This window comes from Tachypleus tridentatus, chromosome 3 (genome assembly GCF_004210375.1).
Source record: "Tachypleus tridentatus isolate NWPU-2018 chromosome 3, ASM421037v1, whole genome shotgun sequence".
NCBI classification, from domain to species: domain Eukaryota; kingdom Metazoa; phylum Arthropoda; class Merostomata; order Xiphosura; family Limulidae; genus Tachypleus; species Tachypleus tridentatus.
The window spans coordinates 73774390-73800860 of NC_134827.1; the positions used below are offsets into that span (position 1 = coordinate 73774390).

General features: G+C 33.7%; 1 protein-coding gene across 2 annotated transcripts in view; it reads right to left on the bottom strand.

Moving 5' to 3' along the window:
• Positions 1–26471, bottom strand: part of Tcs3 (Probable tRNA N6-adenosine threonylcarbamoyltransferase Tcs3) — a 60437-nt gene that overhangs the window by 21956 nt on the left and 12010 nt on the right. For both annotated transcript variants that reach the window (XM_076494830.1, XM_076494829.1), the window contains exons 6-8: positions 26102–26197; positions 25692–25741; positions 10525–10603 (exon numbers count right to left, since the gene is read on the bottom strand). In XM_076494830.1, coding sequence (XP_076350945.1) covers positions 10525–10603; positions 25692–25741; positions 26102–26197 — 225 coding nt within the window. The remainder of the gene's footprint in view (positions 1–10524; positions 10604–25691; positions 25742–26101; positions 26198–26471) is intronic.

A 26471-nucleotide genomic window follows, 5' to 3' on the forward strand; every position in this document is an offset into this window, starting at 1 on the left:
CTAGGTGGTCTTATGGAACACCTCATTTCTATAGAGCCTGTTGTAACCTGGATAAATATGTTCTGTTAGTGATTGCTACTGCACATTTGGTTTGACTGGGCAACACTCACCATAGAGAGGAAACCCAGAAAAAAGAGGTAAGAGACCAAGCAAAAGGAAAAAAGAAAAGATTAGTAATAACAATACTCACTCCTCTTTATAACCTAACAGATGTGGTTAAGATAGCTACAGGTAATGGTTGAAAACCCTAAGAGGAAGACACTGCACTGCCAGATCATGCAAATAATGTGAGATAAAAATATTAGGGGAGTTCAATATACAAACCTAAACAATGTCCAGGAAATTCAACCAGGCCATTAAGAATATAGAAATGTGATGAAGCTGATGACATGTGACTAACAGAAATATTTACACCTCCAAAGAAAACCCATAATAAGCAATATAAATCTGAAGGGTCACTGTTAATAAAAAGCCATTGTCTAACATCTCCAAAAGTTTTAGTACAGGCAACATAACACTTCAAGGCCTCAGTAGACATAAATGATTAGAATCTGGTTGGTCATAGAGGTGTGAAATGCCAGAGATGATAGAGTGAAAAGGATTTATTCCCTTTCCTGACTACCATTGTATTAGGTATTTGATTATAGAAGGATATGGGTAGAATGATAAAGAATCCCATCATGTGCAAAGAAAAAACTCTAAATTGAAATATCCACAGGTCAGCAGCAACAAAATTAAACTTTAAGGAAAGGTGATACATGGTAATGAGGCTAAGAGCTCAAACAGATTCTGAGAAAGAGTATATAATACCATTTTTATATCCCACTTCAGTAACTGAAATGGTCATTTAGGATGAAGAACCTGAAACAACTTGAGGAGTCTGGAAAGACTGAGAACACGAATAACTTCCAACCCTTGAAGTGTCTAAAGGTAACTGATAGGACTGCCTTACATAGGACAACTGTGGAAAAACTAAGCTATTATTGGCATGTTTGAATGAAGTGGATTCAGCCTTCACACAGCATATCACTGAGAATTTGTGTGCCATTTCCACTTACAAATGCCCATTGTGGGATGAGACAGACTGAGATGGGTACATGGCTACCATAGAATATAAACCCCAAATGCCATATAAAGAACCATATAACTAATGCACATGAAGCTTGAGCTTTGGGATAGATGTGTAAAATGTTAAATAATGCTGCCTCAACAAATACAGTTAAAGAAGAAGTGGAAGAGATGTGCACTACTTAAGTTACTATAAGTACATATATCAGGATTGAGCCAATCAATCCAATGCAACTAACAGAACACAAAAAGGGGAGAATGAATAATTGCTCGAACCCTGGATAACAGATAAATCAGTGGGTAGGCATTTAGGTGTAATCTAGTCCAGTCCTAACATAATGAATCCAGTACCAATATCCAAGTGGGAGGTACCACAGACCAAAATGCCGGTAGTTGAGTGTTCCAGTGAGTGTGGCAAGCACATCAATCATCAATGTCCTAAACTGACAACATATTAAATGAAAAACCTCTCAATGAGGAATCCAGTTGGGTCAAGACAATTAATACATTACCAAGTTCATGACCCCCAGAAAATGGCAAGCTAGTAAAATGATATAATGGAAATGGACCCAATATAGAAAATCAAAAGTTTGAAAACAATGAGACCTGGATCAAGTACCCCTTGACAGGAAATGTAAGACTATGGAACTGTAGGAGTGAATCATACCTTGAGACATTGTCCTTTGAACAGTAAAAAGTTCTAAAACACTGATATGAAAGGAAGACTTGTCATTTCTCCACAGGCCCTGGAATTCCTAACCATTGAGATATGCACCCCATCCCTGAAGTGAGGCATCAATGAAAAGATGGGTTTTTGGACAGATGGTAACAGAGGAACACTGACTGTAGTACCGTTCTTATACAACCACCACTTGAGATAAATTATGTTAATTCTAAATAAGACTTGGTGATCTAGTGGATTACTGTTCATCATCCAAAGAAACCAGGAATCTGAGTGATGTACACATCTCCAAAAGAGAAAGAAGCATTTGCTCAGTGGGAGAAGGCAACACAAGTAAAAGTCAAACTGCCTGTTCCATAGCGTGAGGCCGGATGGAAGTCAGCTGAACTCATCTGAGATATGTGTTGGAATGCGAGTATATTTCTCGACTCTGATAAGAAATCTCACTTTGATTGCTACAGAAAGCAGTACTTGGGTGTGATGTTCTGCCAATTGACAAGATGGTGGCAGCAGTAGTCAGTTGTCCATTTAATGGTGTGAACACAGGCCCAGGGAATGGAGATGATGAGAAAAAGTTTGTATGATTTGGCAGAACATACATGGTGCCACTACTAGTCTGAGGGGTAGAGCAATGAACTGCAGCACCTGACCAATGCAGAGGAAAGACCTTTATTGTAAACTTTGGAGGATCAAGGAATTTATTTAGACAAGAAAGATCAGTGACTGAATAACAATCTCCCATCTTCTTGGGCACAACACTGAATGCATGTCTCCACCTAACTATTAATAAGGTCACAGACACCCTTATAAAGAACAATTCCCCCTCCTGATTCTTGATATGAGATAGAATATAGTAATCTGGGAATTCATGCCATATATTAGCTTGACAAACAAAAAATATTTTTTGTACAAAAATCAAATAGACAACACAATAAATGATCAAATTATTTCCAACACTCATACTATAGAGAAATATATCAGTAAATGATTTGTCAAGAAAAAGTGACTCTTATCTGAAAGAGGTACTTATACACAATACCAGCATAGAATGTGCATTAACACAGTTGAACAGTGTCATGTGATAAATACTGCCAAGGGCTATTAAATGGAGAATAAAAGACTGGAGCAAGCAAGAAAAAACAGACCAATGCTCAGATGGGCAAGAAAAACAAACCCTAACAGTCAAGTAATAGCTTAGTGAGAGAGAAGGTAAATATGTTTTGAAAATATCATGTTTGTGATATTAATGTTTTTAATCCATTTCTTTTAGTGGTTGTAACAAATTTAAATATGCATTCAACAGGCACCTTTGATAATTGTTGAGGTTGTCATATTTATGTCAGGAACACAATACTCTCTTTTGCTTCAAAACCCTTTCAGAAATAATATACTGAACTTCATTTTATCCATGTCTTGTATGAGTTTATTTTAAATCATCTTGCATTTGAGCCTGCATAGGTGAACCCATTTTACTGACTACTATAAGGTCAATTACACCTCAATTGGATTCCAGAACAATCAAGACAGCAAGTTGTATTAGGTTGTCCAGAAATAAATATCAGAATTCTCACAATGACATTTAGAGGCTGAAAGCTAAGTAACTTATTGTTGGTGTTGTCGCTTACAAGATATCTTAATGGTCTGCTATTTAAACTCTACTTGGAGTAAGTTTTGCAACCACTAAAGCAGCATGGACAAGAAGGACTTTCATCTGATTTTCCTCTATGACTTCAAACTTGGACAAAAAACTACCAAAACTACACTGAACATCATACAGGCACTCAGCCATGGATTTGTTATTCAATGTAAAGTTCAGCATTGGTTCTAAAGGTTTTGACATGGAGATGAAAGTCTTGAAGACCACAAAGGTCGTGAAAGGAAGCCATTCTTAGGTGAAAACACATTAAAGGAAGCAACTGATAGAGACACTCACACAACAGTACATGAGCTTGCACAAAAGCTAGGCACAAGCAAATCAAGCATTACCAACCACCTGAGTGTGATTGGAAAGACGAAAAAGTTGGATAAATGGGTTCCGCATGAGCTGACTGAAGATCTACAAAATCAGTATTATGAGACCTGTCAAGGATGATGCTCCAAAAATTGAATGAATTGGGAATTGAGGTTCTGCCTCATCCACCTTACTCTCCAGACCTTTCACCAAAAGCTTTTCATTTTTTCAAGTGCTTTGACAACTTTTTGAACAATAAATGCTTTTATAACCAGGCAGCTGCTGAAGAAGCTTTCAGGGAGTTCACTGACCATAGAAAATCTAATCTCTACATCAGGGATATAAAAAGCATTGTTATACATTGGCAAAATGTGTTGAAGAAAATGATGTTTACTTTGATTAAAGCATGTTTTATAACACTGGTTTATACTTTTCCAAACTTTGCAGTTCAAAAACAACATTTATTTCTGGACAACCTAAAGGGTACATGATTTACTTGATAATATAGCATTATTAAAACCTTCTTTTCTCTCATTAGGAGGGAGAAAATATTTTTCTCTATTCATTAAACCTACTAACATTTTCCTTATTACACCACAAGTATAATTTCCAGGAAAATACTATTAAGAGCGGGTTGTTGTAAATCTCTACATTATGCAATTCTGTTAGAATAAGGAAACTGTTTTGTTGTTGTTAAGCATACCTGACATTAGGTATATGATAGAGACATTCAAAATCTAACCAGAAATTCAAGTATTGCATCTTTATTCTCTTCAGAAAATTGTTTCAATCAGTGAAGAAACCCATCATCAGTAAAAGGTGAATGCATTTATAACATTTAGCAGGATAAATATTAAAGTCCTGCAATTGTTTTTGATAACAATTCTGAAATATTTTTTGCTCGAGGAGTATCCAGAACTTGAGCCTACACTAGACAGAACAATCTTCAAAGTTTCTTGTAATTTCCTAGCATGCTTACTGCTTAGATTCAATTAGCAGAGGCTGCTTTTCCTCAGTGCAATGATACACAATTTGTACTTCACTTCAAAATACTAACTACCTCCACATAATCTTACCCAGGACATTTTTGCTTAATAATCACTGATGATAATCACTGAATCACTTATCATGCCACTAATGATATTCACTGAATTCATACGTCATCACTGAATCACTTACCATTCCACTAATGATATTCACTGAATTCATATGTCATCATTGAATCACTTACTATTCCACTAATGATATTCACTGGATTCATACATCATCACTGAATCACTTGCATGTCATTGATAATAAATATTTAATTAAGTCTCAGTCTTGTTTGTTGATAAACTGACTTGTAAATAATGCAGGACATAAACAGGTTGAGATTTTGAAAAGGTTAATCATGTTCAAACAACAATATACTATTCATAAAACTCTTTCACCTGTGCAGAAAAAAATGACCACAATATGAATTATTATATAAACATTTAAAGTATTATTACTGCATCCCACTCACTCTTAACTTATTAACATTTAATAAAACATTTCAGGCTTACATTTTTATTTGCTTACATATCCCATAATTTCTAATGTCCACCAAAAGTAATAAAAGTGTTTGTTTATTATTATTATGCTAAATATTCAGCATAAGGTCACATCACCACCCATTACACCTCTAAATTATGAAAAAGTAATAAGTTAAAAAATAGTAATCACACTATTCTTTTAGATAGATTGTTCAGTGTAGAATCCCAACATTATAAATGTTATTGTGAAATATTGCATTTCTTACAAAAAGGGTTTGCATTTTTTTCAAAAATAAACCAGATAAAGGTAAACTTAAATGTACAAGTAACATGCAGAATATTATTTGCAATAGCCTTTGTATCATATAACTGGTATATCTTATCCAAATTCAATAAATCAATCAAGTATAATTTTGACTCCTAACAGTAGGTAGCCTTATATAAAATGCTTTTTTTATGTACCTTTAAATTTACAGCTGTGCTAACTTCAAACCATGATAATTCTATATAGTCCTCCATCTTTCTCTTACTCAACTCATAAAAATTGTGCTAACTATGGCATTTTGCTCAATCAAGTGAGTCAAAGCCTTTGACTTGTAACTTGATATTATAATTTTCACATCAGGGTTGATTTCTTTCTTTAAAAAATTTTACACAATGGTCCATAATAGCACATATCATGGTCCTCAAGTCACTTAATATCTGTTGCTTTCAGAGTTCACATATCTCCCTCTCATATAATATTACAGGCCACATGAGAGCTTTCTAGAACAAGTTCCTGAGAAGTCCCACTCTTTCAAGCAATATAAATTTTCCAAAAATTGACATTAGCTATTCCAGTCCCTCTCCTGACTTCAGCATCACTAATTCTATGTTGGTTTCAGATACATGAAGGTGTGAGGAATCCTTTAATTGTGACTTTAATCTACTTCTGCACTCTATCCAGATCCAGTTTCTTTCCTTCAACTATGACCTTAACTTTATCCAGACCAACAGGGCCACAATGTAACACTCCTATTTTTGTTCTCACATTTGAAGTGATTACCCTAACTGCATGAAATCTGACATACTCTTTCTACATGATACACTGGTTGTGCTTTTAAAAAAATCATACCATTTGGTGTAATATTTTTATCATACTTTATATTGTGAATTTATGAGAAATATTTTAAAATATTTTTTAAAACATTAAAAAACACTTCTTTTTAAATTGCATGCCTAAAATCATATAAATGCATCCAACAGGAATTTTTTCACTAAAACTACAAATGTTCTGCCTGTTTTTCTAATAACAGCATATTAATTTTCTCATCAGTACATATACATTTTTACGTACAAAGAACGTAAAATTAAAACTATAAAAAAAGAAAACCAGTTTTTTTTTAAAATGTTGTTAATAAAAAAGTTATATACCTCCAGTTAGATCTAATTTCTTGTATTTTCCCCAATTATTTATTGTTACTGAAGTAATCATGGAGCTACAAAAATAACAAATACTAATCAAGAGCAAAAGCACTGACAAGTAGAAACACAACTGCACTTTTATTCTAGGCCTATAATGATATAAGTAACATTTGCCAATTATATTTTTAGTTAAGTTTGATTTTACTCTAATAATTATAATTCATTTTCAACCAAGGAGATCTTGCATTTGTGTGTAGTAACTGAATAATAAATTTACTAATACTATAACCTAAACTGTTTGCAAAAAAAGTATCCTTAGCTTTCTACATTCATTAACTCTAAATATCCATATCTTATGCTTGTTATAAGAATATTCCTGAAGTTTTAAAATACACATAATACAAAAAATATTATTACAAATGAAAATGCACCCAAAAGAAAGCATAGAAAATTCAAGTGCTATGGATTCTTCCTAAATTTTGTCAATTTAAATTAGAATCATGTGCTTAATGAGTATTTTTGCTACTGACTTTTTCATAAAACATACATAACTGCTTACTTAACAGTTATCTACATGTACATATATAGTACAAACACTTTGTATGTCTATCTGTTTGTCCCTTATCTAACAACTCTTAGGTTATTGGGGGGTAATCTCAATCAAACTTTGTGGGATTATAATCTGAAACAAGGGACATAAAACACAAGTACCAAATCCTTACATTAAACAAAAAACTGTACTACATATTTCACCCACATGTGAAATAAAACAGACCTCTTGTTGTCTAAGTTATATTGGTACAGCAGTAAGTTTACTGTAAGAATACAAAACAAATATAACAAGTTTTCTATAATAAAACATACACATAGAGTATGAGGGAAAAGCACACAAATGTCATATATCTCAGAGTGTACAATAAAACTCTCTATGGAGAAATGCAAGGGAAAGAAATTCTGTTGCTATTACAATAATACAGAAACTCCAATGTAAATGATATAATAACAGCCACCCTAATTCTAATATGAAAAGTTGTTTCTTGGTTTATACCCACTTCCTACTTTGATCTGTGATCTTACAACTTCATTCCATAAGAAACTTCTGAGGTCAATGGCTGTCAATTAATTAATAACATGAAACAATGTGGAAGGACATTAAGAGGTGAATGATGAAAGCAGGTAACAGACTGTCCAGTCCAATACCATGTAGTCTTTGTTGAATTTTGCTGTCTTCTAAATGTCATCGTTTGTAGCAGAAAACAGTAACCTGAAAAGGAACTATATAGCTTCAAAAGATCAACTCAACATCATGAGAGTTTGTAGGTTACTAAGTATTTCCTATTTCCTTTGTGTCGTAAAAGCACATGAAACAAATGTCCTCATTTTCATATTTTGTACACGGTTATTAACATTTTGTCATATGACAATGATTTGATGTTAAAATTAACATATTTAAAATAGGTAGCAGTTGATCAAGGGTACCAACTTCATATCACGAACACAAAGAACAATAAATACTGCAACAAACTTTAATTTCTGGCTGTACCAAATAGTATACAACAAAAATGGAAAGTATGAAAATATGTTTGCTCTTTGTTTCACAATGGTCATATAAAAGTTGATAATGTATTCAGGAAAAAATATGAATTTCCATGTAATAGTTACTCCTCAATTAAAATTAAGTAATATAATTAATCATTTCAAAGATAAAATTAAATTAAGGAATAATATGGTGTATAGAAAAATACAAGTACTTGTGGTATAAGTTTATGGGACAGACAAGAAGGAACTTAAAATTAAGAGTAAAAGAACACCAAATAAATTAAAATAATTAAATTAAAAATAATTAAAATGCATAAATTAAAAATGGGTGATTCAGCTTTAGCAAACATTTGGCAAATTCTACACATTATTGACTCGGATAAGTTTAAAATACTTAGAGGTAACAGAAAAAGATGAATCAAATATAAAAGAATCTTTAGAAACTGTTAAAATGAAATTAATATAAAGAGTAACCTAGGTCAAATAGCCACAAAATTAAACATTTGGAAATCGTTATTGTAGGTTGCACCACAGTAAACATGTGAAATATAATGAGGTTTATAAGTAAATTTGTGTGTACAACATGGTTTATTCTTCTAAAGATGGAGGAATTATTTTCACTGAAACATGTTAAGTTTTTAAAGTTTTTTAATTTACACTTTTTAAACTTTGAGTTTTTTAGGGTTTTATTAACTTATGTTCTTAAACCTTACAAATAAACGATTGTGCAAACAAAAGAATGTCTTGTTTCTCTTAATTTTCTTTAAAGACGTTATGATATTTTCATTATTTATCACAGTATCTAACCCTCCCCCTCATTTATTCTTTTTCAGTTCATACACTGGACAAAGGAATGGTACCTCAGCTTGTTTGCTTTATAATGATGTAGAATATTTTCTTTCAACCTCTGTTTTTATCTTGATTAGAGGCTAAGATGTATTATTTACTATTCAACTTACTTGTACTATCATAAAAGCTTAAGATTAATTATTTGAAAAAATATTTAAAATGTTTTTTTTTGTTTGAAAGCAAAGTTACATAGGGTTATCTGCTGTGTTTACCATGGTGAATTTATCCATGCATTTTAACATTGTAACACAAAATTACTGCTGTCTCACTGGAGGAGGTTATTAGAAAAAAGTAAAGGTCAGGATAAACATACACTTATACTTTGGAATAGGCAGATAAATGTACTAAAAACCCTGCAAGAGCTTTGTTTACAAGTGATACCAGTTGGATACCCATTGAAGTCAAAGTTCAATTCTATTTTTCTTTACAAACTGCATTAACGGAATTTTGCAGATACAAAATATCAATTCTCAAATATTTTCAAGTAAAAGAAATTTTGAAATAGAGTTGAAATTGCTATTTTTATTTAAATGGTTAAATTTGATTTGCAAAATTGAACTCATTGCCCTCTTGACCTCAAAATGCTGCTCACCAGCCCAGATAAAGTTAATCAGTTGCTGCACTTTATCCAGATCCAGTTCCTCTTCCTCAACCATGATTGTAATACATTCTTGGTTTACTTGCTTGACCCTTTCCACTATGCCCTGCAGTCAACTGGCTTACTTGTTCAACCCTGTCCACTACTTCTTGCTGTTGGTGACTTGCTTATTTGACCTTTCCCACTATTTCTTGCAGTTGATGACTCACTTATTTGGCCTTATCCACAATTTCCTGGAGATAAGATTCTAATACTGTCTGTATAACTTGCTCATTCATAGTTTCCAATTCTAGAATTGCTTCAAACCTATCATTCATATTTCTCATTTTACATTCAATATAAATATTAAAGAGAAAGTAAAAGAAGCTCTCTTATCTCATACTCTTCCCAATACTGAACCATGCTGACAACTCACTAGCAATTCTTACTGCTTATTATAAAAGTTAAGGGTGTCAGTGATGCAATTTGAAAATGTTCCATAAGCATTGGTAATCAACCAAGTCAAAAACTTTAATGTATTAAAAAAAATGAAATTATTAAATCACAATAGGTGATAAGAGCAGCAAGTTACTGGCTTCAATTAATATTTTAAGACATCTTACACTAATTTATTAAAGACAATATAAAATGACATCAATATCTTATTTCACACAAATTCATATATTTACAGAAAATTTTTCACTCCTATTTAAGTGTGATGGAAATGAGGAATAAAAAAACTTATTGTTAAAAACAGTCTTCACACCAATGTAGAGTTAGGTGTTAAATTTTTTTTCTCAAAACATTAAAAACAAACTAACACTTTTTTTATTTGCACATATTTTAAGCTTTCAGGCTATCTTTAAAACTGATAGTGATTTACTTTAATATATCAAAGCAAGCCAAAGTTGCCTTATCACAAAAGTTGATACTAACTTACCTCAATATAGGAAAGGAGACCAGAGAAAGATACATCCATTCCTTTCACAACATATGGTAAAGGTATAAGGATTTTACCTCTGTAAATATTCATCACAATGAGAATAACACCAGAACTTATTTACATCAAACTAAATAGAGCATACTTAATTTTTTTATAATAAATTACTGTCATATTCTAACCACTTTCTTATACAACAACAAAAAAAAAAATGTACATACTGTTTATTTTTGTACCTCTTACCACAAAGCAAGATAATAATCCTTCTGTGCTCTGTTCACTGCAAGTAGATTTTGACATAGTAAGTCTGTACACTTACCATCAACCAACCAGGGAGCTAATGTACATATAATGTATGAGAGTAATATATCTTGGCAGAAACCCAAAAACATTTCCATCCAAATTAGTATATTTACTGCAACAGTATTTATTTAAGTACATAACGTACAGAGTACTACAAATGAATTATAATCATAGACAGCAAAATGTGCAAGTCCCTTTGTCTTAGGTTTAACACTAGTTGAAGATACATGAAATATGGCTAACATTCAATAGAGATAAATTGGCTCTATAACCTGTGTAATGTTTTTAATTTAGTTTAGTTAGAACTAAACTTTACTGCATTTAATACTATTTATAAATGAACCTATAATGTTATTCTACAACCTGATGTTAGACCTTTTGGAAAACTTTAAGCTTTTAATGTTCTTCTACAAAATGGTTGGAAAAATATTTTTACATCTCTTATTCCTTTATTCAAAGAACAGTTGTAGAAACGTTTTCAATGAGCTCCACAGCTCTATGCTGCAGGCAAGTTGGTTGTTGTCAAGTGCATAATGAACTTGTGCTGCTTTGCTGTTTTTTGTGTAAAATTCTTACAGTGCATGCTTATAAGGTACAATGACAACAGAATTATTGTATAATGATGATACAATGTACATGTATATATATAATGCATGTAAACACTGTATATATGATATATGTAAATAATACAAATACTTCATGCTTATAAATAATTTCCACCTATATTTTCTATCTTTCAAGTTCATTAAAAATTAAGCATTCTGTGTTTCACAAGTGATAATGCATACAACATACACACTTATCAACTAGTCTTGGTCAATCAATCTGTTATCACATTTCACCTTACAAATCTCCAAGATTAACTTGGATAAATGATATGTAAAGATACAACAATAAACAGACAAACTACACAGGTATATTTTACAAATATAATAAACATAAACAAAGACTCAAAATGTAGTGACAAAATTACAGCTGAGCTAAGAGTGTTTGTTTGTTTTTTTTGAATTTAGCAAAAGCTACTCGAAGGCTATCTGTGCTAGCCATCCCTAATTTAGCAGTGTAAGACTAGAGGGAAGGCAGCTAGTCATCACCACCCACTGCCAACTCTTGGGCTACTCTTTTACCAACGAATAGGAAGATTGATCGTCACATTATAACGCCCCCATGGCTGAAAGGGCGAGCATGTTTGGTGCAACGGGGATGCGAACCCGCGACCCTCAGATTACGAGTCGCATGCCTTAACATGCTTGGCCATGCTGTGCCCAGCTAAGAGAGAGTAGACTATTTTGAATTTTTAACTGTGATTTCATGAAAACTTTATACTTAGTTAACACTGAACAAGATATTTTCCTGCTGGAGTACTGTTTTATTTTACTGGACAAAAAGGCTTACAAATCATAACAAAAATGCCTATCCTAAACATAATTTAAAAAATAGTTAACTTACACCTGTGAATATACTCAGCTTATGGAAAATGTTATCACAGATAATACTAAGTATTGTAAAAGACAACTTTATTCATGTATAAAAGAAGCTTAAAACCTTATTGTAACAAAAAAATATAAACTACATATACATGTTCAGTTGTGATTTACTCATCACAGTAAATGTACATTTAAACTAACATTGGTGGTATTTGTTTATAGAGCTCAAACTATCACTTGATTCATCACTGAGTTGTACTGTTATCAAACGTTGTTGACCGTTAACTTATACCCAGTTACAAACCTTTTATTTATATTAATTTCCAAGTTAACATATTACTGACTTGTGCATTAAATGGCAGGAGGTTTGATGATATAACAGCATGACATGTTTTATATATGACAAAATAATCCATTCAAGACTGATATTAACCCTTACAATTTTTATGCTATTTGAAACAATTTTGCTTTTGGGTGTTGTTATTATCTGATTCCCCCACATAACAAGCTTTGATTGTTTGTTGTTACATGCAAAGCTACACAATGGGTTATCTGTGGTTTGTCTACTACAGGTATCAAAACACGGTTTTACCAATACAAGTTTTCAGGCTTACTGCTGAATCATTAGGGGGCACATAAGATGCCATGTATTTGAAGGAACTACAAAAAGTACAAATGTAAAGTTGAAAAAAATTATTTCCACTACCAAATCATGCATCACCAGGTTAAAACTACATTACAGATATATCTGTCAAAAACTTATTAAACTAATTTAATCTAAAGAAGTCTTACACTGTGGCTTTTTACACAGTTCATCTAAAATGCATTAAGCTGATTGTCCATGACAACTCTGTTACAAATGTTACAAGCATAAGTTTACATGAGTCTTAAGTGAAATCTTAAACCCTATTTGTGAAAATTTTATTTGGAATTTAGCAGTATACTATACAGTCATTCAAAGATAACTGCCAACTTTACTCAGTGCCTGTAAAGAAAACAAGACTTAATCCAGGATATTGAGGTGCCGATTATTACAATATCTATTTGTGGTTATAAATAGTATAAAAAAAAAACCTAAAATATCTGCCCTTAATAGTGTGGTGCCCAGTAACTGAGGTTATATTGTATGTATTAAAAAGTAACACTACTGAAATCTTAAACAAAGGACTAAACATTAGCAAAATACCTTTATTAAGCCTTAAGCAACATTCAGTCATGTTATTTCTTTGCTTTTTGCTTTGTGCTGAGTATATATATATGCACATACACACACACACATACAGAGGTGTAGGAAACAAGCTAAAAGTGGAGGGTGTCCAAGGTTTATTTGATTAAGTAAAGCATAGTATTATACATCACAGGCACACTCAATACAGCTGAGGTACATGACTCACTTTACAGTTCTGGACTAAATTTTATGGATTCTTCGAAAAGAAATTTTCCTAATGTTGATTCATTTTTCTGGGACATTTTGAAAAGAGGTTAAGAGACCCCTACTTCCTATGCTACAGACATGTTATGTAATGATTCAAGAACCTTCTCCAAAAACTGTACTTTTGTTACTGTGTTTAAACTGACAATAGTTTTCTTTATTACCCATTCAACCCATTTCTTAACTGAATGAGCTTTTCTACCTTATTGCAAATTATATGATGTCTCCTCACTGCAACTTTCAAATAAATACAATCTGAGACAAAAATATCAAAAATGACATAAATGAAACTGAAAATTTAAATAAACTATAAAAAACCTCTTAAACTTATGTATTTCCTAATTAATAAGCAGTAGTTAAATTCTTATTATTTGATAGATTGTTTAGGCAGAGTATTCATGATGAAAATTTGTAGAGTGAATGGCAACTGCGTGTTATGGAGATACAAGTGTAGAGAACAACATTTCAAAAAGTGGAACACTTTCAAAATGTCATCCTTTACAAATGTCTCTCCACAACAGGCAGTTGCCATCCATTCTACAACATTTCATCAGTCTAATTATTGTTTTATTATCATATATTTGAATTTTTTTTGTAGCTATTTCCATAGATATGATTAAATGATTACAGTACTTTCTATTGCATTGTAACAAGTTTTCAACCATATATATCATAACATCACAATATATTATTTTTAAAATATTTTTGTGCTTAAATAATTGAAATTAACATATGAAATTTGTGTCAAAAATACATAAAAAGTTAAAGGAAATTGTGTCTTCAGATATAATAGGATTAAGTCCTTCTGTTCTTCCTAAACTGTTGTACATTATAATACATCATACATACAAACTAGCACAAAACCTGCAACATTTTGAAAATAATATGGTCAATTTCATTCTGTGGATTATTGTTAATAAACTTAATCACCTCAAAAACGTCAAAATTACTAAAAAAATAAAACTAGCTTTGATTATGGGCCTATATCATGTGTAAGTTAGGTGAATGCTTCTTTCATTGTCAGACATAAAAATATTTTTCAAAACATGCCCAAAAATTAATACATGATATGCAATGAGCAATAATGATGTTCATAAAAAAGAAAAAGAGAAATGTCAAAGATGGTGTACTTGTGTTAGATGTTTTGAGATTTATGCTTTAAGAAATTGTTATTCAAAACAGAAGCTTTTCAGGATGAGTTTTTATGGTCCAACTAGATCTTTACTAGTACAAAAGATAAGATTATTAGTTCAGTTAGGTTATAAACCTGTAATTTAAAATATTATATCTTTATTTCTAGTAATGTTATTAAAATAGTTATAAAATATTTTAAAATTTTGCAATTAAAATTAACTAGATGCAATTCTATTTAGGAAAAGAATGATAATAAATTGAAAATTCATATTTTAACTTTTGTAAACAGAATGTTCCTTTTTATTTTTTTAAGTAATTTATAAAGTCATCAAGAGCACTCGCAATTTCATTTATTTTGCGTATCAATAATACAAACAAATCTTTCCCAAGATTATCATAAAAGCTTAATAAAAAAAATCAATTTTATAATTTTATGTTATAAGAACTATAGGTGTTTCAAATAATACTGTCAATATTTCTTGTACTACTAGTCCTGATAAAACTACAAAATGTTGGTTAAAATAGAAATGTTATTGCTACATTATTTTCTAATTTTACTGTTAAAACCTAAATCCCTTAAGTTTGGTTGTTTTTAATTAATTTATGAAAAAAAAAGATAGAGGGGGTTTGGACCCCTTAGTTATACCTACTTGCACAACATTAAGTAATATAATTATTAATTTCTAAAAAAATGGATGGGTGTCCAGATCCCCTGACACTGATTTGCCCTCAAAGCATTACTATAATTTTCAGCAATGCACTAGTCTGTTATACCCCTTCATTTTTTTCCACCATTGCAGCAACATGTGCTGATCATGTGACTACCCTCTACCAATCATACTGTGCACAATCCTCACTTTTGAGAATTGGCAGATACAAAATAGAAACATCAGCATATCAGTGAGGAGGAAGGATGAGAAGAGGTATGTACCTATTAGAAATATATTTTCAGTTAGAAAATGTTGACTTCCAAAATGGTACTACCTCTTCTCACTCAAAAATAGTATCCCACATTTCAAAGGTGGAGAGGCAAATGAAGGCTCAGCAGTAGTTAAACAAATGGAAACAATAATCATGAAAGAATATGATACCATGATTAAAACAAAAAGTATGCACACCTGTGAGATACAGCACTACTTCTGGAACATGTATGCTCTACATCCAGTAACAAAGTAGGGCATACAGGGTAGAAAGTAATAGACAAATACCACATGATGTAAAATAGATTCTGCCTGTGGACAACAGATAACATGCAAGATGTCCACATATGTAATAAGCATGAGCATGTGACACTATAATAAGCTGAATTTTAATATGAATCTGTAACTGAAATAAGAATATATGACTAGAGCTAAAGGAACACATGTGAATAGGCCAAGTGCAGTATATCGAGGCAAACAAACACCCAGGATAAGCACAGTGGGATACAATGGATTATGCTAAGTGCAGTCCAAGGATAAAAACAACAGAAATGCCTTGCACAAGTTTATAGTATCAACAAGCAAAGTCCACTCAGGTAAAAACATCCATGTAAAGTACCCTGGATAATATGAAGTGTCTTAAGTGCAGTCTATCTTATCAAAAATCATCCAGTGAAGCACCTTGCACAAGACTGATCACAGCATACTTTGTAACAGATCAACAAGTGCAATCAGCCCAGGCAAAATCATCTGGGAGAAGTAAACTGTGCTTATTGAGTATATCAAATGCAGTCTATGTGGGCAGAAAACATCTGATGAAAGTGACTTGTATAAATAGCATTTGTCACGACCAGCAAGTGTGGTTAACCTGGAAAAACACCTTGAATTGAGAATATTATGATAGTGTATAATATTAAGTATAATAATATATTTCTTCTCACAGAATGGGTATGTATGACTATGAAGTTTGCTTTATCATACAAACCCCACTCCTAAGGAAACTTCCACTGTCCACCATCCCGACAATTGGGAAACAAAATGGCAAGGACAACCAAAATCCACTAAAAGAAAGAAGGGTGAGATATGATGGTATCATGAAACATGATGTATATCAACTAAATAAGATAAACAATAATAATATAAAAATTATGTTGATCTACCTAACTAAAAGTTAACAAATATGTGTAGAATTACCACAGGAGTAAGATGATACCTGCCTGAAGAAGTCACAGTAATGATGTGCAGAGTAAGATCAACAAATGTATTGGTAGATGTCCACATATCAACCCAAACGATTTCCTCCAGAAGACTAGTTTTGAGCAACTAAAGACTTGGTTAGATGACAAATTTAGTATGAGAAAATATTATGTAAACTACATCCAGTCATAGACAAGTTAAAATATGAGAGTCACATGAGATGACAAACCCAACCAATGAAATAAGTGAAAGAAAACAGAAAAATACCATGGTGCAACTAGACAGGAACAAGAACCATAAATGGAGACAGTATAAGCCAAATAACATAGCAGGGGATGAGCTGGACAAAGATGATCTGGATCTAAACAGGAAAAAGGAAAGTAAGAAAATAGGAAAAATACAAAACAACCTTCCTGGGCAGCTGACGTCCTGGGATGAAAAGCCTAATCCCAATAGCAGATAACATATGAGAAATGGTAAAAAATAAATTACAATAAAGAGCAACTGTAGACAGATATAAACCCTGATACTTAGATTTGGACAAAGGACAAATGATACAGGCAAGAAAAGTCATATGAAATGATGAAGTCTGGTGATGCTGTAATGAAAAATATTTTATCATGGTTGTCAGAGGAATAATCAGGACAGAAAAAAGGGCAGGGTCTGTTGCTCAAGTAAGTGTCAGCGTAGAGAGAATTACATCTGAGCTAGCCAATACGAATCAACCACCAGAACAGCACTAGGTGTTATCTGTAGAACGGAAAAGATCAGAGGGTGGGCATATAAATGAAGACCCTTTCAATCTTGACTGAAAGCATTCATCCCCAAAAAGGAAGGAAGTTTGGCACTCCAGTAAATGGAAATTACATACCTTTATAAAGTATTCCCTGTTGAGGACACATCCACAGAAATATATGAGGATGAAAGGACCACTCTATGAAGAACCTGGTTGGAATGTGATAAGAGTTTGGCCATAAGATTCATAACTCATAACAGTCACTGACCTAGTAGAGTGAATCCAAAGTATGAAAATACAGAGATCTGTACTTGGTTCCCCCTTGTTTGGTAATAAAGTTGAAATGAGTGAAATTGTCAGAATTAACAATAACTACCTCCCCTTGCAGGAATGGAAGGAAATGATATAGAGCCCAATGTGGATCCAGAATGTGGATATCAAGAGCAGTCTCTTCAACTGACCACAAACCCAAGATCTCTGGGTGTTGTGAAAAATTCACCAAGGAAGCACCTGTAAACAGATGAGATGTGAGACGAAGAGCAATTGGAACCCCTATCATGGTTAAGTCTCTGTTGGGCCACTAAGCAAGGTTAGTCCTGATCCTGTGTGGAAGAGGGGATGGTATATTCCAAGGGATTATGGATGAGATTTCACTGGTTAAGAAGCATTCAATGAAGGGAATGCATGTGCACCTAACTAAAGGAAATGAAAGCTTCCATCCATCAGGAGATAGAATATCCCATGCTCAAGAGAGAGAAGGAGAATATAGGGCTACCATGACTCCACACTCCATAAAGGAATAGAAATGAAGAAAGCTAGGTTCAATTGTGACACAAAATGAAGAGAAGCCACAAATGAATAAGAACCTGCAAGGGTTTGGTTGTTTGGCATTTACTGGTGCAAAGCAACTTGGCTATCTGTGTCAAACAATCAGTAAAAAACATAAAAGTAAAATCATCATAAAATTTATAAATGAACCAAATTAAAACTAAACAAACTTAAGCAGTATTATAAAGGTCAATTGCCCTTAAAAATTTAAAAACACTATTAAGGTGGACACTGTCACCATCACCAATGATACTGTCCAATGTCAGAAGTAAACCTATGGTAAAAATATGTCTAAAATGGTGCCATCGTTCAGAGTCATAACAATGACAAAATACGAGTTCCTCCTTCCAATCCTTACAGAAACAAAATAGACAAAGAACAACAGAAGGTTTTATCCAGAAAAGATTATGTTGTTCACCCTAAGTTGACTGCTAACTGGCATGGAGCCGAGCCTTAAGTACAGGACCATAGTCCATGTATAAAACAGGCATGACAGTGACAGCAACAGAGCAGGTGAACTTAGCTGGAGTGTAGAAAGCTCATTCCTGTGAATACTGTCATGGCCTGGTAGCCAGAAAACTGGAGAGAAATGGAAGATAATGATAAATGGGCTAGTCAATTTTAAACATCAATGAGAACAGGATGAGAACTAATGTGAAGCAATTCAAGAGCCAGTAGAGAGCTAAGCAAGTCAGTATAAATAGCCCAATTGTTGTACTGCATAACTTGTACATGATCCAGGGCAAGAGAAACAGCATACAATTTGGCAGTAAACACAGAAACTGTAGAGGGGATCCTGTGTGCAACCATCAAACCACAATAAACCATGGCAGAGCTTACAGTCACCTGATCTTGAACCATTTGTATAAATGAAAATGAAAGCATGGTTTGAAAGATGTTTGGCAAATATAAGAAGTTACTTTCAATTGGAAGTATCAGCCATTCTCAAATGACTCAAAGAAAAATCACAGGTGGGAATGATAATTAGCCACAGTGAAATGGGCTGACCAGTGGAGACAATAATGTTATTCAAGAACAGTCCCAATTCAGCCAGTTGCACCTGGGTATGAAGGCCCATTTTGAAAAAGCATGGCCCACTGAGGAAGAAAAACAATCTCAGGTGGAATGCTGTGCTAAAGGTCAAAGTTTTAAAGAAAGACTGTGTGCAAACTCTGTACTTGAAAAGTGCAGAAAGCCCCCATACAAAGCTGAAACCCATGACGGTGAATGGGGTCTAATGTCTTCAAGATTAAAATCCTATCAGAACCACAGACCAGAGACCCATAGCCCAGTTTCAATCAAATGAGGTCATGATATATATTTATTATACAACATTGATCCACTCCTCAAGAGGTGGGAAAGAGGACATAAAGGATGCTCAGTACACTTGATGTATAGCTGCTTGATATGCTGAATAAAGGTCAAACCCACAACAACAAGGAATTGCCAGTCCATTAAAAATTTTTTATAAAAGTTGGTAAATGACCACACAACCCATATGAGTGGAAATCCCACAAAATGCCATACCTCCATGTAAAATCATAAGCTTTTTCAAGTTCAAAGAATACAGAAACAAGATGTTGTCACTTGAGAAAAGCTTCTCTGATAGATGTTTCAATTCAAAGTGGTCCACAGTGGAGAGTTGTCATCAAAACCCACACTGGATGGGCAAGATGAACCAAACAAGACAAGCATTAACCATCCTGTCTAAGATCTTACAGAAACAGTTCATCAAACCAAGTGGATAATAGGTTGAAAGGATCTTGGGATTCTTCCCAGGCTTAGAAAAAGCATTAAGAAAAGCATTCTTCTGCCATATCCAGTTAACAAACATCCAGAAGAATAGTAAAAGAAGCTGGAAAGAGATGATGCAGCATCCTGTAGTGACTATCAGGTCCAACTGATCTACAGGCAAAGTGATGAAAAAAAAGTTTGAGTTCCATCAGTGTAAAGAGACAATTATAGTTGTACAGATGATTGACCAGAAAGGTAAGAGGCAATAATCACTCTGTCCAGGACTTGATGGCTGAGAAAATAGGACAAGAAACAGAAGTGAACATGCACAAGAAAGATTTTGGTGAGAGTACTGGTGATGATCTGGGTATCAGTAACTTCCTGGCTACTGAACAGCAAGATGTGATTTCAGTACTGGTGGTAGAAGAGATACTGGCTGTGAACTTAATACAAAATTCCTTTTGACTTTGACATCTTACCAGTCTAGCATATTCATGGGCCTGCTGAAAAGCAATACAGTTTGAAAGTGTGGGATACCTACAAAAGGTTTCCCAGGCCAATGTTTGATTCTTCCATGCCATTTGGCAAGCAAGATTACACCACAGACTAGGATATCATGAAAAATGCATTGAAGTTTTAGGAATAGATTAAACAGCTGCCTGTACAATACAGTTAGTTACTGTTGTCATGCAGTTGTCTACTGATGGTTTATCGACAATAGTAGGGCCATGTTCCAAAGAGCAGTGAAAAAGGGTCAGTTCACCTGGGTCCAGCTTTCACAGAGGCACATGGGTCAGAGGGCATCAACCATGGCCAGTCTTCCTCAAAATGATAGGAAAATTATCAGTGCACTATGAGTTACTGTCAACTCCCCAAGAAAAGTCAGAGAAGAAAGGAAGCAGCCACAGAGATCCATAGCAGCAAAAGACTGACCATATGCATTAAAATAGGTATAAGAACCAGCATTTATAAGAAAAAGGCTGTGACCCAAGAGCATACACCCTATGGAGTGACCCCTCCCATCAATATCAGCACTACTCCAGAGGGGATTATGTCCATTAAGGTCCCCAGAATTAAAAAGGGAAATGGCAACTGTTCAATAACAGCATCAAGATCTGATTGATCATAGAAATATAAAGCATACTCTTATGTAAAATATAGATTTGCTTTAATTATTCTCTGGAAGATAGGTAGAGAGATCAAATAGTTATGGTACAACCCAAGCAAAGACAGATTACTATGGCCTCCAAGGTTGTATCATGTGGCAAAGGTAGGGTGGGTACTTGCTGGTCTACCAGCAGTACCACACCTCCATGCACTCATCCATCACACATTGCTGTACAAAGGGAACTTCTGAAAGGTTAGTGTGCCAGCGAGTTTCAAAACCATTTAATGTAAGGAAAGATACACAGAATGATAAGAATCAACAAGTACCTTGATGTCATTCAAATTAGAATGGAAACATTGAATTTTCTACTATACCAAAGCAGTCACTTTTACAGAGCTCTTCTGTTTTTGACCATGTTGTTTCTCTTTATTAGAAGAAGGTCTATCAATCTCCATGAATCCTACCCTGGGTTGACTGGGCAGGTCTCTGTCAATGGATAAAGATTCCAGCAACTGAGGGCATGAATAAATAATCGTTCTGCATCTTGGGGCAAAAAGAAGTAGATGGAATCAAGCAGATACCAGAAGTCAGAGCCAAAGAAACTAGATCCAGGGAGCCACTAGGATTGGTGGTAACATAAAAAGGAATAGACATTGACTCATCAACTCTTATTAACCATGGAGGGCAAAAGACCCTTCTTGTATTTGAAGAACAACTCTGTCAGAGGCAGGTATAGATCTGTCTGCACTCTCACTGTAGCAGTGGAACAGAGTGCAGCAGCATATTTCCAAAATGGAGTTGGTGACAGTAACTTCTGAGCTTCTGGGTTGGAGATATTGTTCACAGTCTTTACAAATTGCATCTCTTTCTCCTCCACATATTTAGGGCAAGAATGAAAGTAAAAGGGGTGTGAACCACTACAGTTAACACAGTGGGGATTGAGTTCACATTCACAGGCATTGTGGCCTTTACCACCACAAAGAGCACATGTCAAAGAACCATGACAAGACGTTTTTGAATGACTAAACCACTGATGCTAGAAACATCAGAGAGGGTTTAGAATGTATGGCCATACCTCACAGTTCAAGTAGCCTGCCTTAATAGTGGCAGGTGGACATGGCAATGTAAACATCAAAATTAGAACACTGGAAAGGAGCATTATTCTATCCTTATGAGTTGAGATGTGGCACATTGCAGGAACACCTTGACTGGAGAAACCAGCGAATATCTCAGACTCAGGAATGTTCTTTAAATCCCTCTCAACAATAACTCCTCTTGAGGAATTCAAAGTAACATGGGGGAATAACCTCAATGGGTATATCCTCAATGCTCTTTGAATTCAGGAGTTTAGTGTGTTGTGGTGAAAATGATCCCACAAAATGTCTCCAGAGTGCAATTTCCTTATTGAATTAGAGGAGCCAGCAAGCCACTCTAAACCCTTTTGAATGAAAAAGGGTGATATCTACCATAAGACAATGAATGCATAATAAGAAACTGAGGTGTGGAATCAGAATTTGATGATGACTGTTGAACAGAGTCATCTATACATGGTCATTTTACAATGATATTTTTTTTTTCCTTTTGGATTGGGGTATCCATAGTAAAGAAAATACATTTAGTGCCTACTGTCCCCACCCATCATGGTGCCCAAAAGGGGATGCACTGCAATGCCAGGGTTTCATGAGCATTATACTCAAACACCAGCATCAGGCACAATGTCCACAACACTGATTTACAACATCCAACGCTAATACTCAGTTCACAGAATTCAAAGCTAAAATGGTGTGTTGGGATTGGATCCCTCAACCAACAGGATATTCTCTTCCCCTTATGGCAAACACATGGATGGATGTCCAGATCCCATAGAAGGTAAACTGAAGTACAGAACCTTAGAACAGTAGTGGCCAGAACTGGAAGACAGAATCCTCAGAGATGAACCAAAGAAAAAACAAGAGGTTACAATGGGGCAAAAACTCAACAAAGTGGTTGGACTCCATGGTGAAGAAAGATGTCTGCAGATAAGAATAGAGCTAGAAATGATCCACAACTGGACTTCATACTACCATTTTTTTTAAGAAAAAACAAAGATGAAAGTAAAATCCCACTTGAGTGACACCACCCTTCAACAGCTGCTTTGTGTAATAGGACTCAAATAAGCTTGACAAGACAAGGTACAATCTTGAGGAGGAGGCATGGCAGGAACAGTTGTGAATTATAGCCAGAATGACAAAGGAACTCATTTCTAACAAAACTTAGAAACATGAAGTTTACAAAGTACATAAGAATAAATTTGCAAAGCAACGAAACTCAAAATAAAACATGAAACAGTAATACCAATGGTATAAAACCACTAAAGGAACTGAGAAGAGAAAACAACTTAAATATTGAACTCAAAGGACACAAAGATAAAACCTACCCTGAAGAACATAAGAAAAAAAGGTTTCCAGGTAACAATAACAAAATCTGACTCAAAACCAATCACTAATTAGATGTAATTAGTGGTAATGGAAAAATAACTCAGAAAATTAATAATAGTAGAAGTGAAAAGATGAAAAAACAAATGAATAATAACACTCCAAATGCAAGTTGAAACTAAATTAACCTAGGTAGTGAAAGACGTATAATAAATGAACTTACCCAACACATGAACAACCTAAATTATTGAGTGTGGAAATTAGATCTATCCACACTAACTCACATAAACTTGCTGAACACTAGTATACCTATGAGAAATGAAAAATACACATTAAAAATGTTACAACAGAACTCATTAGAAAAAGAATAATACCTAACCCATCAGATTACAAAAAGGCACAGTATAAGGTGGAAAGAGCCATAGAAAGAAACTTTCCACACAGTAGTTTTATCATTTTGCACAAAAATCACAACTAGAAAGAAGAAAAAAAATCATTGGCCAACATAAGACATGAACTCTATCAGCTACAGCCTGTACTTCCCCAGGAGACATTGTTGACCCTGATAACTGAAAACTAGTGTTAGAGCCATCAATTACTTATGGTTGGAATTTTATCTGCCATATAAAATATTGAATTCACATGAACAAAGTATAATTCAGAAAGTAGAGACATTTTGAAAACAAACAGATAGAAACAAAGGAAATCAATCAGTTAACCCCAATATAAATTTGTGATCAAGCACAATCAAAATTTTGTAATCACATGGAAAATGAGTTAAAACATGCATCTATACATGAGGAATGGCAACTGAGAAAGTGAGGATTTTACTGCTATGGTAGGTGGTGCTACCTGTACCAGTATAAAGAGCAAAGTTTGAGTGGTGAAGGGTAGTCAAATGATTATCTCACATTACTGCAGTGATGCATAAATGAAGGTGTATAACAGACCAGTGCACTGTTGAAAACTATAGAGGGCAAATCAAGATCAAGATAGAGGTAGTGCCATTTAATCAGTTGTCAAGATTAGTAAACAAAAATTATAACAAAATGGCTGGACCATAATTTTGTACCTTGATACAATTTTTTTCCCTAACTGAGCACTTCTATTATTTTATCTCTTTCTGAATCTTTGTAGTTTGAATTATCTTACTGCTACCTGTACCAGTATAAAGAGCAAAGTTTGAGTGGTGGAGGTTAGTCAAATGATCATCTCACATTACTGCAATGATGCATAAATGAAGGTGTATAACAGACCAGTGCACTGTTGAAAACTATAGAGGGCAAATCAAGATCAAGATAGAGGTAGTGCCATTTAATCAGTTGTCAAGATTAGTAAACAAAAATTATAATAAAATGGGTACACCATGATTTTGTACCTTGATACAATTTTTTTCCCTAACTGAGCACTTGTATTATTTTATTTCTTTCTGAATCTTTGTAGTTTGAATTATCTTATGTTATCAATCAGTTTGATTATTTAAGCATCACATTTTGGTATTTCACAAAAACCATTTTTGTGTATATTCTACATCATCTGCAAATGATCCTTGACTACAATTTGGACTTTTGTATATTTTGATCTTATGTTCAAGTACACTTCTTAATAAAGCTGTATAAAGTTAGCCATGCAAAATAAACTGGTTCTGGAAGTATTCCTACATGGTCAAATATCTGACTCTGCGATTTATTAACTGTATGACAAGAGCTTGTTCATGAAGGTATTATGTTGCATAAAAGATGCTTAACAACTCTACTAAATGTTTAAAAATACCTTACCCTAAGTAATAAAATTTCACTAATTATGTATTGTGATGCCATCTATTCGTGTGTAAAAATATTTAAGTTGTTTTTCATACAGACACAGATTTTTATATATATCATTCAAAGATACATAGTACATGAAGATATATTTCTAATTTATAATATGTTTACCTTTTTGCCATTTGTTCAATATTGTAGCCTGGACTGGGGTCATTAGAAAGCTGAAATTGATAGTTATTAATCTTTAAAAAAAGGTTATCATGGAAACATTTGGACATGTCTTCTCTAATACAACTTAACTTCAACTCAGATATAAAACTCTTTCTCATATTATGATCAGGAACACAGTACAAGTACTTCATTAATTAACAAAAACTCTTTTATTCTTTTATTTTACTACTGTTTATTAATGGAAAGTTCTATTTCAAAAAATACCATTCCTCCTGTTCTCTGAGAGCTTCAATAAAAATTTTCTACACACACAACTATATATATATTTAAATTATATTTAAACATTTCAAAATCTCAGTGACTCAAAAAAATCAAAACCAAAAGTTTCACCTCATTTCTTCATATCTTACCTTTAAAACTCTGGCAAAGCGATCTAGACAATTCCCTACAGCTATGTCAACTGTTTCACCAAAAATTCGATACCTTTTCTGACTGTAAGCAATGACCTTTAAATCAAACAAAAACATTGTCAAGTGACCAATAGTAATGTTATTTTTAAAATGGACTAATGTATACCATAACTTTACATAATTCTCCTGGATTTTTGCCAGTGATCTAATTTTTTCACTGTTGTTAATAATTTGTGCCTCACCTCCTTGTCACAAGATGCATAAACTGCAAACTGATAGCAAGATTTGTCATACGATTTATAGCCTATTCCAATCATCTTGAACATAGATGGTACTTACTGTCTCCAAATCTAGAATCAAGGGCATAACA